The 15121-nt window shown below is 45.6% G+C and overlaps 1 protein-coding gene across 1 annotated transcript in view; it reads right to left on the bottom strand.

Annotated features, from left to right (window-relative positions):
- The window catches only part of dld (deltaD), an 8895-nt gene extending 42 nt beyond the window's left edge, over window positions 1-8853 (bottom strand). The window contains exons 1-12 of the mRNA XM_056412756.1: window positions 8386-8853; window positions 7899-8204; window positions 7082-7142; window positions 6021-6278; window positions 4806-4866; window positions 4561-4691; window positions 4293-4462; window positions 3981-4197; window positions 3688-3861; window positions 2324-3056; window positions 1706-1961; window positions 1-1593 (exon numbers count right to left, since the gene is read on the bottom strand). The exon at window positions 1-1593 is cut by the window's left edge and continues 42 nt beyond it. Of these exons, the coding sequence (XP_056268731.1) occupies window positions 1588-1593; window positions 1706-1961; window positions 2324-3056; window positions 3688-3861; window positions 3981-4197; window positions 4293-4462; window positions 4561-4691; window positions 4806-4866; window positions 6021-6278; window positions 7082-7142; window positions 7899-8204; window positions 8386-8439 (2427 nt within the window). The 5' untranslated portion in view covers window positions 8440-8853 and the 3' untranslated portion in view covers window positions 1-1587. The remainder of the gene's footprint in view (window positions 1594-1705; window positions 1962-2323; window positions 3057-3687; window positions 3862-3980; window positions 4198-4292; window positions 4463-4560; window positions 4692-4805; window positions 4867-6020; window positions 6279-7081; window positions 7143-7898; window positions 8205-8385) is intronic.
- Between the last annotated feature and the right edge of the window lie 6268 nt (window positions 8854-15121).

The raw sequence follows: 15121 nt of genomic DNA, 5'->3' as shown, positions 1-15121 counted from the left end.
CTTTCCAGTAATAAAAATGACAGGCTCTGTACACACGACGTTTCTCTTAAATACAACACAGTCACAGGGGTCTCAAGTGCCTAACACATACATGCATACATACATTCTTACATACATACATTATCTGCCAAATAAAAACAATCCAACTTAAATTATAACATGTTTAACAAAAAAAATTCACAACAAGGTGGAACACAATAATTACATTATTAAATTAAAAGAATACATCTTTAGATATCAAATAAAAGCAAATGATCTTAACCAACGACAGGCGGAGTGATGGTGTCCTTTAATTGGCTAATAGTGGAAGACTGGGAGTGACGGGAGTGGGAGTGGGCAGTGCATACATTGGACACCACACACAGGTATCACCTCCTCTTCTGCACACACACACACACAGACACAAACACACACACGCGCACCTCCATAGTGCAATGAGGTCTTGGCAGTTAAGACGAGTCCTTGATAGCTCGGCTTGCTTGGAAACACAACAGCATCGTTGGAGGAGATTTAGGGAGCAACTTATTTTCGGTACTTTTGCGAATAAATTGCGGGAAAAGAAGAAGAGAAAAGGATGTAATTGTATAAATACACTTTTGCTTTTGTGAATAAATTGCGGGAAAAGAAGAAGTAAAAAGGATGTAATTGTATAAATACACTTTGTTTGTTTGTTTCATCGTTCGTTCTCTTGTTCTGATTGTTGTGTTCCTAGGTTGCCCTGTCCGAAACATTGCCCTGTGTATCACAACCTTCAGGGGTCAGGGGGCCAGTATGGCCCAACAGGATCCCTGTTGGATCATCTGCAGTCACTACTGGAGTCTTCAGTTCTCTCCTTCCTGCTGAGAACCAGCTCAGCCAACACCGTCTCTGTCAGTGCTGCAAAGCTAAAGATGCAGACGCTGTTTTTACTCCTGTTTCGTCAGGCAAAGGCTCCAATTGAGATTTAAATTAATTAACAATACATAGACATGCAGCAGCGACCGCTGCAGTACCAGCGAAGTACAGGCGCCGCTCGTAGTCCTTCATCCTTTGCTCTGCAGCACTGCACAGAACATGAACCGTCCAATATCCTCAACAGCTTTTACACTGCATCGTAAAAAGAAAAACACAGCACATAACAGTACTACAACCGTACTTCAAACACTTCTCAGTACTCCAAAAGGTACTACACTGTTCATTCAACCAGTACTCCACGGTACTACAATATCATGGGTCAACATCCAAGTCAATGCTCCACAGTTCATCCTGGGACGAGCAGCGCATCTTCCACTGTTTCTGAGGGCGAGCGCTGTCTTCTGTCGCTTCATCCGTAGCACCGAGTCAGCGTTAGACATCCATCGCAGCTCCAAAAATGTCAAGTATTCGCCCGTAGTACTACTGTAGTACGAAGCTCTTGCCAAGTCGTCACTGACTCCATGATGGCTCAGTAGCACCTTAGCTCAAAGTCCTCAGGTAAATCCCCGGGAACAGCAGCAAACAGCAGGAGTAAAACCTCCCGGAGACAAGCTGAGCTCTACTGCTCAGGGCTGGTGTGTGTGGACCGCCATCAACCACAGGAAACTGGTCTGATCTGGTCTGGACTGGGTATCATACCTGGAATACAGAGAGAAGAAAAGTCGGTTTTGAGTGTGTTTTTACATGTTTTCTGAAGTTACAATGAATCTGTATGTTTTCCGGGCAGGTTATTCTATTGTTGTCTACTCACCTCTGTAGCAATGATACATTCATCTTTCTGGTCCGACATGACGTAGACGGACTGGTATTTGGTGCCGTTGGCACAGTGGTGCCTGCTGTCACTGGAGCTGTGGTATTCAACTCCACTGGTTGACTGGTATTTGACGTCGCCGGTTGACTGGTACTTCAGATCACCCGCTGCGCGATAGTTCAACTCGCTGGACGACTGATGCTTTGCTTCGCTGCAGCTCGGTGACTCGTCTACCCGTTTCATTTCTGATGCGTCACTGCGGGACGAAGAAGAGGACAAACAGGTTCAGAAACGCCGTCCTTCACACAACACGCGCGCTCTTATCGATGCGGTTTAATTGTATTGTTAGTATTGTGTATTGTGTATGCATATATGTTATATATATACATATATATTTTATTTTATATTTTACTTTGTATACTCCTATATCTTTCATCCCTGTTTTTTTATATTTTATTTTGTATTCTTGTGTGTTTAGTTTATTGGTGCTGCTACTGTGACGACAAATTTCCCCTTGGGGATTAATAAAGTATATATCTATCTATCTATCTATCTAATGCAGGCACAATAACAAACGCCCCAGCGGTCCACCCATGTAAGTGTGTATTCTGCATGTACCTGATTGGTCTCTTCCTGTATCTTTCCTCCGAGTCGGACTCATCGAACATTTCGCATTTAACCTCCGGCTCATCGCGCTCCTCTTCTTTACGCGGCGACAGCTCCTCAGGCCGGAGCTCATGCACCAGGTTGTACTCCACACTGGGGTAGCGGGTCTTAAAGCCGCTCTTCTCTGACCCGGTAAGCCCACCACCGATTCCACTCGGAGCCCCCGGTGACCCGTCGAGGTCCGAATGGTAATCCACCTTCTTGTTGGTGTTTTTAACGGACGCCGTCATCATCGTGCCCAGGTCCTTGTCACCGCGGAGACAATTGTTGGTGGTCGTCAGGTTGTTCATGGTCTCGCGGCTGTCGCTGTTGACGCTGTCGCCGTGGCGACGGTGCCTCTCCTGCAGCTTGACCCGAACGTAGACCACCAGCACCGAGCAGCCGATCAGAACCACGAGGACGAGGAAGACGCCGGCGCACACGGCGGTCCAGGGGAATCCGCTGTCGTCGCCCTCCTCGCCTTCAGTATTTTCATTTCCCGCAGAAGAGTATCGCCGATCCGGTCCGTCCACCACCGGCTGACCCCTCGGTACTTCCGGTAAGAGGAACTGGCAGTTGTGGCCCCCGTAGCCGGGCACGCAGGCGCACACGTAGCGACCGCCGCGCTCGTGGCAGGTGGCTCCGTTGTGGCAGGGGTTGTGATGGCAGCGGGAGATGGGGGAGCTGCAGTTTTCACCTGTATACCCTAAAGAAGAAGCAGAGATTAAGAGTCACTGCCAGACTGTGTACAAAGTTTATTTTCAATACATGAGTGTAAATATGATTTGAGAGATGTTTGCAAGTTCACGGTACAAAAGGCTAAAAAAGGGATTAAAAGAAGATGTATTTCTGTTGTAGGAGTCAAATTATGGAATAATGTTGAAATAGAAGTAAGAATGGTGAACTCCTTTTAGTTTTTTAAGGGAATTATTTATAAAAAAATCCTTGAGAGTTATAAATGTAATTAAAAACGGATTAATATGGAAGATGTATGTGGTAGTATATATAAATATATTTTGTTTTTTATCTTGTTTATTGTTGTTTTTTGTTGTTTTATTTTTTTCTTTATTTTATATAAATTTTCTGATTTATTTTGATTTCAATTTAGGATAGGAATTTATAAGCATTTTTTTGCTTCTACCTATACCTTTTCAGTCTCTCTCTTTTGTATTTTTTTTATAGGATAATATTGCATTGTATTTGATTTGATTGACTGAATAAAAAAAATAAAAATAAAAATTAAATAAAACAAAGTCTCGAACAAAGACGTGACGGAGCTTCATAAAAACAATCATATTAATGTGAACATGATCAAGACTGGTCGTGTGCTCTCGTACCTGGAGGGCAGTTACACGTGTAGCCGTGCGCTTCCTCCTGACACGTCCCACCGTTCTGACACGGGAAGGACGGACAGTATCCAGAGATGCTGCTGCTGTCCTCACAGACGGGACCTGAAAACCCATCAGGACACTGACAGAGGTACGAGTTCACCAGATCCACACATCCGGCGCCTGCAGCGGGGAGAGGGATTGAAGCAAAAGAGCTCGGATTAGTCCCGAGATTCTTTAAAACGAGGCTTGATGTTCGATTGTGACGTGAAACACGGGGGGGGGGGGGGACAACAACGCACCGTTCAAACAGGGGTCGGAGGAGCAGTGGTCGATTTTCTTCTCGCAATTGAAGCCGGCGTATCCCATCGGGCACTGGCAGAAGTAGCCTCCTTCAGGGTTGTCGGCGCAACGCCCGCCATTGAAGCAAGGCCCATCTGCACAGGTATTGGCGCTTAACTCGCAGTTGTTGCCATAGAAACCAGGTGGGCAGGTGCACTTATAGCCGTTGTCGTTGTCCTTTAATGGAAACAATGGAAATGGTGGTTACACACATGCTTGACTCAGTGAACATACTTGTTTTTTATCCATGACGTCTCTTGATTGGTACTCACAGTGCAGCTGCCTCCGTTGCGACAGGGGCTTCCAGAACATTCGTTGACCTCGATCTCACAACCGGACCCCGTGTATCCAGGCAGACAGGTACAAGTGTAGCTACCCTGGCCAGTGTTGGTACAGGTGGCTCCATTAAGACAGGGCTTGTGGTGTGTACAGTAGTTCAGATCTGGAAACATCAACAAGGAGCGACATTCATAAATAATACAGCCAAAAAAAGAAGAAGAAAGAAAAAGAGCAGAGTCGTAAATCTCTTGGTGAACTCACCCTGGTTGCAGAAGAGCCCACCCCATCCCTCCTGGCAGTTACATTGCCAGGGCTGTTGGCAGGTGCCATGGAGGCAGCCTGGGTAACGGATGCAGTCGTCACAGTAACGACCACTGAAGCCCACTCTACACCTGGGAACACAAACATGATGAACGATGGTTAATAACAATAGATCTATCTATTCACGATCTGTCTAATCAACTGCCAGATGCTCAAAATACATTTTCATTGTCAGCGTGACTTACTTGCACTCTCCTGGTTTTTCACAAAAGCCGTGTTCTTCATCACAACCGGGAAGACAGATTGCTGCCGAGAGAAAACAGATCGTGACGGGTGAATCATGGGAAATCCAGTGTTTGCCCTCCGCCAGTCTCCCATTCACAGAGGGCCTTTTCAAACAGCTGCCTGTCTGGCCGGCGCCTCGACCTCCTTATCTGTTTGTCGGTCTTTCAGCCTGTCGGTTGGCCTGTGTCTCAACAATTAGTTCACCTGCTCACCTGTCTGCCTGTTTGTCATTGAGGCCTCATAAACCCAGTGGCTCATGTTTGGTTGTTAAAGACACACTGGACAAAACTTAGCCGCTTAAGTGGGAAAAGATAACACCGTGAAGGTCATCAGGTCATTCCTGACCATCCTGAAATGTAATGAAAATCTTACTTTTTAGCTTCTACAGTGTTCAGGCAACTTTGGAACCAGCCAACAAGCCCTCTCCTTTAACATGGGTTCTCTCCAACACAAAAGCATCCCACACAAAGCCTCCTTTCTCCCCTTGACTGTGGGTCAGAAGTCCCTTTTCTCACCCTTGGCCCCTCTCCTCTTCTCCCCCCTTTCCACCCTCTTATTTCTGATCCTCCTCCCGTCGTCTTCAATCGGCCTATCCCCTCTTTTCTCCTCCTCTCCTCTTCCTCCACTCCTCTTCCAAATTCATCCTTTCCCTCCTCCACTCCTCCCGTCTCTCCTCCCTCCCCTCCTCCTCCCTCCAGGGCCAGCTGGTCTGTGTGGAGCTAACCACCAGACAGCTGCTCCATTGTCTCCTCTCACCGAGCAGCTGCCCCCTCCACAACAATACACAACCCCGCTCGGCCAATCACCAGCCCGAGCAGCAACAATACAGGACCCCCACTTGGCCAATCGGGGAGGAGGTTTGGGGGTGAGGAGGCCCCAGTGGTCTAATGGAAGGCACGCGGCGTGTGAATTACTGAGGAGCCACTGCGGCTCATTAGAATTGAGGCCTCTGGTGCTATGGGATAACGAACTGACGCCTGTTGCACACGGCATTAGGAGGTGAAAAAAAGTCCCTCAACAAGTGATTAACTTTGAAAATTGCTTTTCAGAAGATTTCCCTCATAAGTGTTCATGTATAGCTCAATCTTCAGCGCTCTGAGCCATAACTAGTAAAAAGCATGTGGTGTTTATTCCGTGTGTGTATTGGGGCGGATTAATAAAGCAAACACACTTACATTCAGTGCAGTAATGTCCCTTCCAGCCAGAGTTGCATATGATCTCCCCGCGATCGCCGCAGGTGAAGTGCCCGAAGGCATCGTCTCTGGGCCGGCAGAAGACCGAGCAGCCGTCGCCGTAGTAGTGCTCGTCGCACAGGAAGCGGTAGGAGTAACGCAGCTCGGTTCTGCCGGAGGTCTGCAGATCCTTGAACCACTCGTCTCCCACGGTGAGGTGACGCTGGGTGGTGACCCTGCTGATCAGACGCTCCGGGTTGTCTGCAAAAGTCAACAACGCATGCTTGTTATCGGTCATATGTTCATAACGCATGATGCAGAACAGGGGCACACGGGAGGTGACGCCTTGTCATTGTCAAGTGAGGATACTTATAGATAGATATCTGTATTCTTTGTATAATGTATATTTCTTTGTTTGGCCTTTTATAGAAAGATAGTCACATATCTTATATATTTGGGCCAGGATGACAATGCTTTTGTTTTATTTTTCCAAGACAGTAAGGCGGTGGATGCTGCTGCCTGAATACATTTAAATTTAAAATATTTAAAATGTGAATTGTTCATTCTCATTTAGAAATAGAGTGTAAGATTACGCCCGGTCACTGTTAGATTTTTCACTATCTTCACGATCACAGACACACACTCCCATGTTAAGGTCAGTTAGTCATCATTAGTGAGAAGAGCATGACATTAAGATCACATTAAGTTAATATCTGTCGTGGAAAATCTCAACTGGCATCTGCAAAAACTGTGATGGTCTTTAATCGTATGATGTTAAATACATTTAAAAAATAAGTGTCTTTAAATCTAATTAATTTATTATCAAAAAGGTTTATATGCCCTTAGGTAACATAAATATATGTATGACAGAAGTGTATATAATTTGCTGTTGATAACTGTCAGCAAATTGCTCTAAAACATTCATTTAACTGTGTGTCGCCCTGTTTAGCACTAATGACTGAGCGCTAAATGAAAAACATGCAACTGTGAAAGAAAAGAAAGCCACCATTCGCCTTCTGGCCTGTCTTTGAGTTACACTGCTGCCTTTTCTGGCTGTCACCCACCTGTTGCCAGGTCGTCCAGGGAGTCAGTGTGCAGAGCTTCAATGATCAGTGAAAACGTCCCCTGAGGAGAGAGAAAGAGAGAGAGTCAACAGCTGCTCGGCCTGGAGGCCTCCCTCCCTCCGCAGAGCAGCAGAGGGCCATTAGGAGGCCTCCCAATAAACTTCACAGTCTAATTCCCGTGTTGATTAGGGTCCTAATAGGAGCTACTACCTGCTCTTTTTTTTTCACACCCCTGCCACTATCACACTCTGACACCGCCGTAAAACCAAACGAGACGGAATTTCACGCTGTGCTGCCAATGATGTGCCAACTCAGAGGATGTTAAATTTCCCACCACGCCTGGTCGGAGGAGAGGAGCGTTTGGTGACACCCCCCTCCTCTTCTCACAGACACACACACACACACACACACACACACACACACTCGCCCTCCTCCCCTCCCCGTGTTATCCTACCAAAGAGCACAGAAATACTACAATAGCCCCTCTCACACAGCGCTGACAAAGACCCTCACAAGTGTTGAGTTTGTGAGCATCTGTTGCGTTTTGCACTCTTCAAAGCTAATATGTCCCAATGGAGTAAGACTTTACAGTCTTAATAGTTACCATTACTACGTAAACATGTGACATCAATCATAATCAAAGAGCACATGACACAAATAATATGCACCAAAAGAAAACAGCACATTATAAATGCGGTTTACATTTTCTAAAATATGTTTTCAACAATCTTGGCGGAAAGGTTGTGGTGGTACATCATTGGTGAAGAAATGCCTTATTGCACATCATGTTCCTCATAAGATGTTTATGAACACTTACCGGCCACGTGAAGCCGAAGAGGAAGCGGATTGGGTTGGTGAAGCTGTCCGCGTTGGTCTCCGGCACCTGGAAGGAGTTGGAGCCGAGGACGGGAGTCACAGCCCCGCCGTAGGTGCAGGGAGGCTCCGGGGAGACGTTCGTCTGGTAGTGCTTCAGACAAACCCGAAAGAAAGTCTTGCACTCACACTGCTGGTTGTGGCCCTGCGGATGAGCAGAGCCCCCGGGGCAGCAGTTCGAGTTCCCCGGTATCCCTTTCTTGTTGAGGAACTCCTGCAGCTTCAGCTCAAACACACCGGAGCACAACACCTACAAAAACACAGAATCAGCCCAGTGTGTTTGAAACAGGTCACTTCATGATGTTTGAGAAAAGTTAAGTAGGCTACAAAGTATTTTAAAACTTTTTTTTAAAGCAATAAAAGTATGCAAACACATACGTGCGTTTAAAAAAATAGCCTTTAATATCACCATGCACTCTTATTGAACCTACCTGGCAGGTGAGTAGGGAGAGAGTGACAACCAGGAGCAGAAACAGGCGCCCCATTGTGTTGACAGCCCTTCAACAAGCAGTGAAAGCTCCCCAGGTCCGTGTAGACCGACTCAAACAATCATGGGAGAAGTTTTGTTGTTGTTAAAGTCTCTCCGTTATGTCACAGTCAAGGTGAACTCTTGACGCGCAGGAGTGAAGATGAGGTGAAACTTTTCCCTCTGGTGCGTCTATCTTATGCCCCTTCTATTTTTTCCATACGAGTTTTTGACAAGAGAGGAACACACACACAAAAAGTTTTACAGTGAAAAGTAATCCTCAGCAGAAGGATCCCCCTGGAGAAGCGTGAATGAAATCCCCGATGGAAACACAAGAGAGTTAATTCCAGTCAAGCGTTTGGAAGAGAAGAGGCAGATCTTGACGGCCGTGTTTATTTCCCCACTTGATAAATAATGATATGCTGATGCTAGAAGTCTTCGTCTCTGTGCCTCTCTCTCGGAATAGCAGTGCGTGTGTCTGATGAGTCTCCTGCCCTGCACAGGGTTTTATACGGAGCCAGCAGGCGAAGGGTAATAAGATGCAAATGAGCCCCTCTGCTCCTCTTCTTCCCCTCCCTCCACCACCACCACAAGTCCGCCCCGGGGCCATCACAAAGAGAGAGGAGGGGGTGCACCACACAACTTTTTCGAAACCCGCCCCACCACCACCACCACCACCGCCACCGCGCGCCCCCCCTCCCTCCCTCCCCCCTCCCTCCCCTCCCCTCTTTTCTCTCAGAGGGACAGACCAAATGGCTAGTGAGCTGTTAAATGTGCAACAACCCCTCGCTTCCCCTGATGCCTCCCTCCTCCACCACGAAAACACACAGGAATCATTTACATTCTCGACCAATTCTTTTAACCTCTGCACGAAATCCTCCACATCTCCGCATCAAGTGATTTATACGCAGCAGCAGCAGCGCAGTCTGACGGTGGCTGCTCGTATGGACCCCTTTTTTTTGGGGGGGGGGGGGTGATATGCTAAAAGATTGGCTGGCTTGTTCCCCCCGCATGGCCAGCCGGCTGCCAGCCGCCCCAACTGCGTTACAACGACCATCTGCTCCGCCACATTCCTATGGTGTTACCCCTGCCGAGGTTTTCACATGTTCACACCCCTCAAAACAAGTCGATTTGTTCCTATTACCTTATCTTTATTTCTTGGTTGCATGCATGCCCTACAACGTCAACTCCTAGTCCGACTCTAGAACGTGTTATCTTAATGTGTTATTACATTAAATCCGGGTAGGCTACTCTGATCTACAGATTTAATGCTGTATTTAAAAAAAGTAAGATTATTTGATTGATCAATTCGAGCTGTTTCCCCCCAAAAAAGAAGGGCATAATGTAAATGAACCACATCCCTTTATCCCAAGAACAAACAGGTGTATAGATGTATAGATCACCCCATCTCTCACAACTCTCCATGTTAACGATGATGACTTGTTCATGATGATGACTTCCTAAAATTCCAATCACTATATCTATAGTTTATTTATATTTATTAATGCAGATCAAATACTCTGAAGCCAAACAATCTAAACCAAGTAGTGCGCAAAGACGCACCAAAATAAATACGCACACTGGCTGCAGGCCAACACACCGACACCTTTTCCCCCCATGCCTCTCCCTGTATTTCCCTTACTTGCTCTTTGGTATAGAGGCAATAAAAAAGACTTGGTGGTGTGTCACTCGCGTGGCTGTCATTAAGGGACTTTGTGAGGAGAAGGAGGGAGAGTTGGATGAGGAGAGGGTGGGGGTGGGGGGGCAGAGAGGGAGTAACGTTTTTCTTTTTCTTTGTGCTTTCAGCTGTATGGTAATTGGGCCGGCAGCACCTGCTCTCCCACAATAATACATCACCAGAGAGTGAGCGAGAGAGAGAGAGAGAGAGAGAGAGAGAGAGAGCGCGTGGCCGGTTGCATAAACAGTAATCTATATACATTATGTGAGATTACAAAATATCACAGTTCCATACAATCCAAAATATGTAAAACAATTATAGACAGGGGTCTATTATAGACACACTATAAGTCCCTAAAAGAATACTATAGGTTACTGGGAACATAACACTGCCTCCACACATGGACTCACTGTCTAATTTGCATAACTGTGTGTATCTGTAGAAAAATGTGGGCAAGAATTCGTACTTGTTGGCATGATGTTGTTGGGAGCTTTGTTGTTGTTGCTGTGAATAAGTGCAGATGTTAAATTCTGCCAAAATGTGCTGAATGAGAGTTGAATGATTTCTTTATGTGAGGGGATGCAGCGAAGTCCACTGAAGAGCTAAATTACAGAGCATCTTCTAACGTTTTACACGTTTGAGCATGCACACACAGGGACACGAGGGAAGGGGGGGGGGCTTAATTAACAACTCTAATTGAGGCTGGTGTCTCTGCACAGCATCTCTGGTGCGCTGCTGTCCCCAAACAAGGCTTTCATTCATATTAATTCATCTTATACGCGCGGACAACCTTCGGTGGATCGCGTCCACACACCGCGCGGATACACACACTGCGCCGCGGAGCTGATGTTGTCCTCTATCGTTGCATAAGTTTGATGACCCCGCTCAGCTCCCTCAGGGTCAATGCATATATAAACGAGACGCCGATGTCTAATGTGGTTGCGTGTCTATGATGTGCTCTTTACACCCCTCGAGGCTGATTGAAAGGCCTTTAACCTTCAGCTTTAACACTATTATCCGTGCCTGCCATCGTCTTCCCAGAGACCCGTATGTGTGTTTAGCTATAGGACGCTGGATCCGAGCTGCTCATTTCATTTAACCAGTTGATTTCAGCCCCCTTCTCAGGCATACAATGCTCCTATGTGGCGTAAAATCCCTCTCTTGAAGCCTTTTATTTACACTCATCCCGACTTTCAGAGGTCCCCGGTGCTCTTTCTCTCCCTCTCTGTATTAGGCCAATATACTATCAGTCATTCATCACCATGACGTGGCACACATTTTCTGATTACGCCGCCAAAGCGTGAATGAAAGGCATGGTGAGATGGAAAGTACCCCCCCCCCTCGTTCATCAGCATCTAGTCGACATTTCCCCCTAAAACATAATTTATGCCAGCAGATTCTCTAATTGTGTCTTAAGGAAACATCAGAAAGTAGAAACTCCTCCCAACTGATCCCTCTTTGTGAGCGCGTGTGTGTGTGTGTGCGTGCACGCGCGTGTGTGAGGTTAAAAAATTGTTTAACTGGAGGTCGATTGTTTAACTGAAGTGCTTTCCTATTGTCTGAGTGTGTACGTGTCCCTGCGTGTGAGCGCGTGTGTGTGTGTGACCAGGAGCTCTGTGACACGCAGGGGGACAACAAAGGAAGAGGTCTCGCGCCCCGCCGCCCATTCATCCCTTTCTCTTGCGAAGTAATTCCCATTGATTCTTATTGAACGGCGAGTCGCGAGCCCCTCGGGGGAGAAACCGTGTGATTTGTGAAGGGTCGCGAGGACAAGACACGCCCCTCCTCGAGCCCCAGCCATCTGCTCACCAAACACCACAACACCGACCAACTACCAAATGTCTTCCCTCATCTCTATCTCTCTAGAGTCTCTTCATGTCTCACCTTTGTATCCTTTTTATTCTTCCTCCTCACTCTATCAACCTGTTTCTTTCATCTCTCTGTCCTTCCTCCAACTCTTCCTCTTTTATTCCTCTGTTCAGCCTCCAAGTTACCGGCCAAATGCCTTCATAGAGTAAAGCTACTAGTGGCTTGATGGGACCCTGTGCCAAATCACAGTGGAGGCATGCAATGAGTACGAGGTGGCCACAGGCCATATGGCCAGTGTGTGTGTGTGTGTGTGTGTGTGTGTGTGTGTATGTATGTGTGTGTGTGTGTGATCATGTGTTTGTGTGTGGGTAGTTGGTGTGATGGCGATATTGTGGAGGTTCCCACGACGGCCATCCATCCATTTCTTGGCACACACACACACACACACACACACACACACACACACACACACACACACACACACACACACACACACACACACACACACACACACACACACAAACACAGTGTTGCAGCATGGCAGCCTTTGGCCTATAGCTAGTTATAAAAATTAGAGTTCACAAGGACTCTGGATCATTCGATTTGAGCAGAACAAATGTAACTATATGCTGCTCGGGTTCCCACATGCACAACGGGGAGACTGGGTTTAATCATCCGGGGTGCTGCTCACCGAGATATTTAATGTGTGCGTGGCTGAAAGGTTCTAGGGCGGCTGAATAGAGGCTAATATTCAATTAGACAAGTGTCTTAGATTCCTGTGCTGCTGTTATTTCATTAGTCTGATTCATTGCATGCATTATGTATTTGTTCCATCACATTGTGTTGATAGACTGATAGATGGATGGCTAGATGGATAGATGGATAGATGGATTGATGGATTGATGGATTGATGGATTGATAGATTGATAGATTGATTGATGGATAGATGGATAGATGAATAGATGGATAGATGAATAGAATGATATATATATATATATATATATATAGATAGATAGATACATAGATAGATAGATAGGTAGTTAGGTAGGTAGATATATAGATAGATTGATGGATAAATGGATAGATTGATAGATAGATGGAAAAATGGATAGATTGATAGATGGATAGAACTGATGGATAGATGGATAGATTGCTTGATAGATAGATGGATTGATGAATAGATGGATAGATGGACAGATGGATAGATATATAGATACATGGATAGATGAATAGATGGATAGCTGGATATATATATATATAGAGAGAGAGAGAAAGAGAGAGAGAGAGAGATAGGTGGATAGATGGAAGGATAGATGGATGGATGTAAATAGAGTTATATAGATAGATATAGATAAAGGAGAGGATCATTCCTGATTGTAGTGATGAAGGAAGAGTCGTGTGGCCGCAGCAACAACACTGTGATGTCAGAACCTCCAGACGTGTGCGTCCCCTCCCCATCAGAGCCACGGAGACCTGAGGACACCTACCATCCCAGTCAGGAATGTAGCATCTGAGACCACCTGTTAGCCTCGATGTGTGACACAAACTTGTAGTATACCTGTGTTACAGTACGTACATGATAAACTGATAGGTATATGAAAGATAGGGAGTCAGTTTAGGGAGATAATATGTATCTGTATTAAGATGGTGTCATTTTAGTTCCAACTTTCCTCTTAAAAGTCACACACACAACTTCAATATCAGATAAGAAATGTTTCACATTTTCCACATTCTGCCTGTTTCTTTAAATTTGTGTTACTATTGAGGAAAGCTGAGACTAAATATTTAAAATATTTTGATAACTGATTATTCATGTAAGTCATTTTCAAGCAAAATTGCTAAACATTACTTGTAACGTCAGGACAGTATTTTCTGTTTTTCTTTGTCTTATGTCATATCAAATCAAATTATTTATATTTTTAGATTGTTGGTCAGACAAAATTTGGAATTTCAAGACATCAGCAAATTCATTGACAATATCAGAGTATTTGTAGAAAATAAGCATTAGTTGCAGTTTTGCCATTGAGTGAAATAATAAAATTCATCTATTTGGTTTTATGTCTATAACATTACATTACATGGAGCCTAGTTTGACATGTTTCCCCTCTAATTCAGCACGGAAAATGTTGTGTTTTTGATTACAGTTTAAACAAAGTTTCGTAGTTTTGGACAACTCTTGGTTGTAAAACATAAATATGTAATGAAAAAACACATTTGTGTTGATGGCTTTAGGACTTTTTTATTACCCATTATCACAGTTTAAGCATTTCTTCACTACGCCATTTAATGTATAATGTTTAACAGAATTAAAACAAGCAAACAAACAAACAAAACAACTTTTGAACAAATCGCACACTGCCTGCTCCCTGAGATCCCTGCCCTGCGGCCCCCTGGGGGTCCTTGGCCTTTAGTTTGAGAACCAGTGGCCTCCAGCAGCAGGATTAGCCAGGCCAGCTGCCCAGAGAGACCCTGGGCCCTGGACGCTGACACCAGGCCTGACCCCTGGGTGGCTACTATCAGGGACACTGAGGGGATTTGGACAGCACTTGGTGTATGTGTGTGCGTGTGTGCGTGTGTGTGCATGTGTGTGTGTTGTTCATTCAGTTGGACAACTGTTGAGCCAGTGCAGATTTGTGCAGAGGTGCTCTTTGTATGTATGCGTGTGCGTGCTTGTATGGTCAATTCTTTCCGGGGGTTAACTGCTGATCCAGTACAAATGGGGGGGGGGGGGGGGGGGGGTAGTCGTGTGCTCCTGGAACATCTGCCTCTGTTTCTCCTGAGTCAAGCCTTGGTCAGCCGTGGGGGGAGGCAATAGGGGTGAGGAGCTCAAAGAAGGGGAGAAGGAAGAGTAATGTAGGAGGAGAAGGAAGTTGAAAAGATTCAATGTGAATAGGCAACGGACCCACAACACTTTCAACTGAAAATAAATCTCTTTGCACATCTGGTCCTCTGTGTTCACATATAGAGGATATACGCAGGGGCATGAATAAAAAGCACGTCCGTATGTGTACACATCCAGATTTATTGGGTGTTTGTTTTTCGCGTGCGGGTTATAAAAACAGACTTTTCCCAGGAGCAATAACTCTGAGCCCGGTCCTAATCCCACCACGTCTGAACAGCTTGACGGAGCACATGCGATATCAACTTCATCAAATTCGAAGAAAAGCACATTTTTTTAATGTTTGATATGCAGCTCATTATCCTGATTCCAGAC

This window comes from Pseudoliparis swirei, chromosome 4 (genome assembly GCF_029220125.1).
Source record: "Pseudoliparis swirei isolate HS2019 ecotype Mariana Trench chromosome 4, NWPU_hadal_v1, whole genome shotgun sequence".
In the NCBI taxonomy this organism is placed as follows: domain Eukaryota; kingdom Metazoa; phylum Chordata; class Actinopteri; order Perciformes; family Liparidae; genus Pseudoliparis; species Pseudoliparis swirei.
The sequence above is the reverse complement of the archived record's forward strand: the minus strand, read 5'-3'. Positions and strand labels throughout refer to the sequence as shown.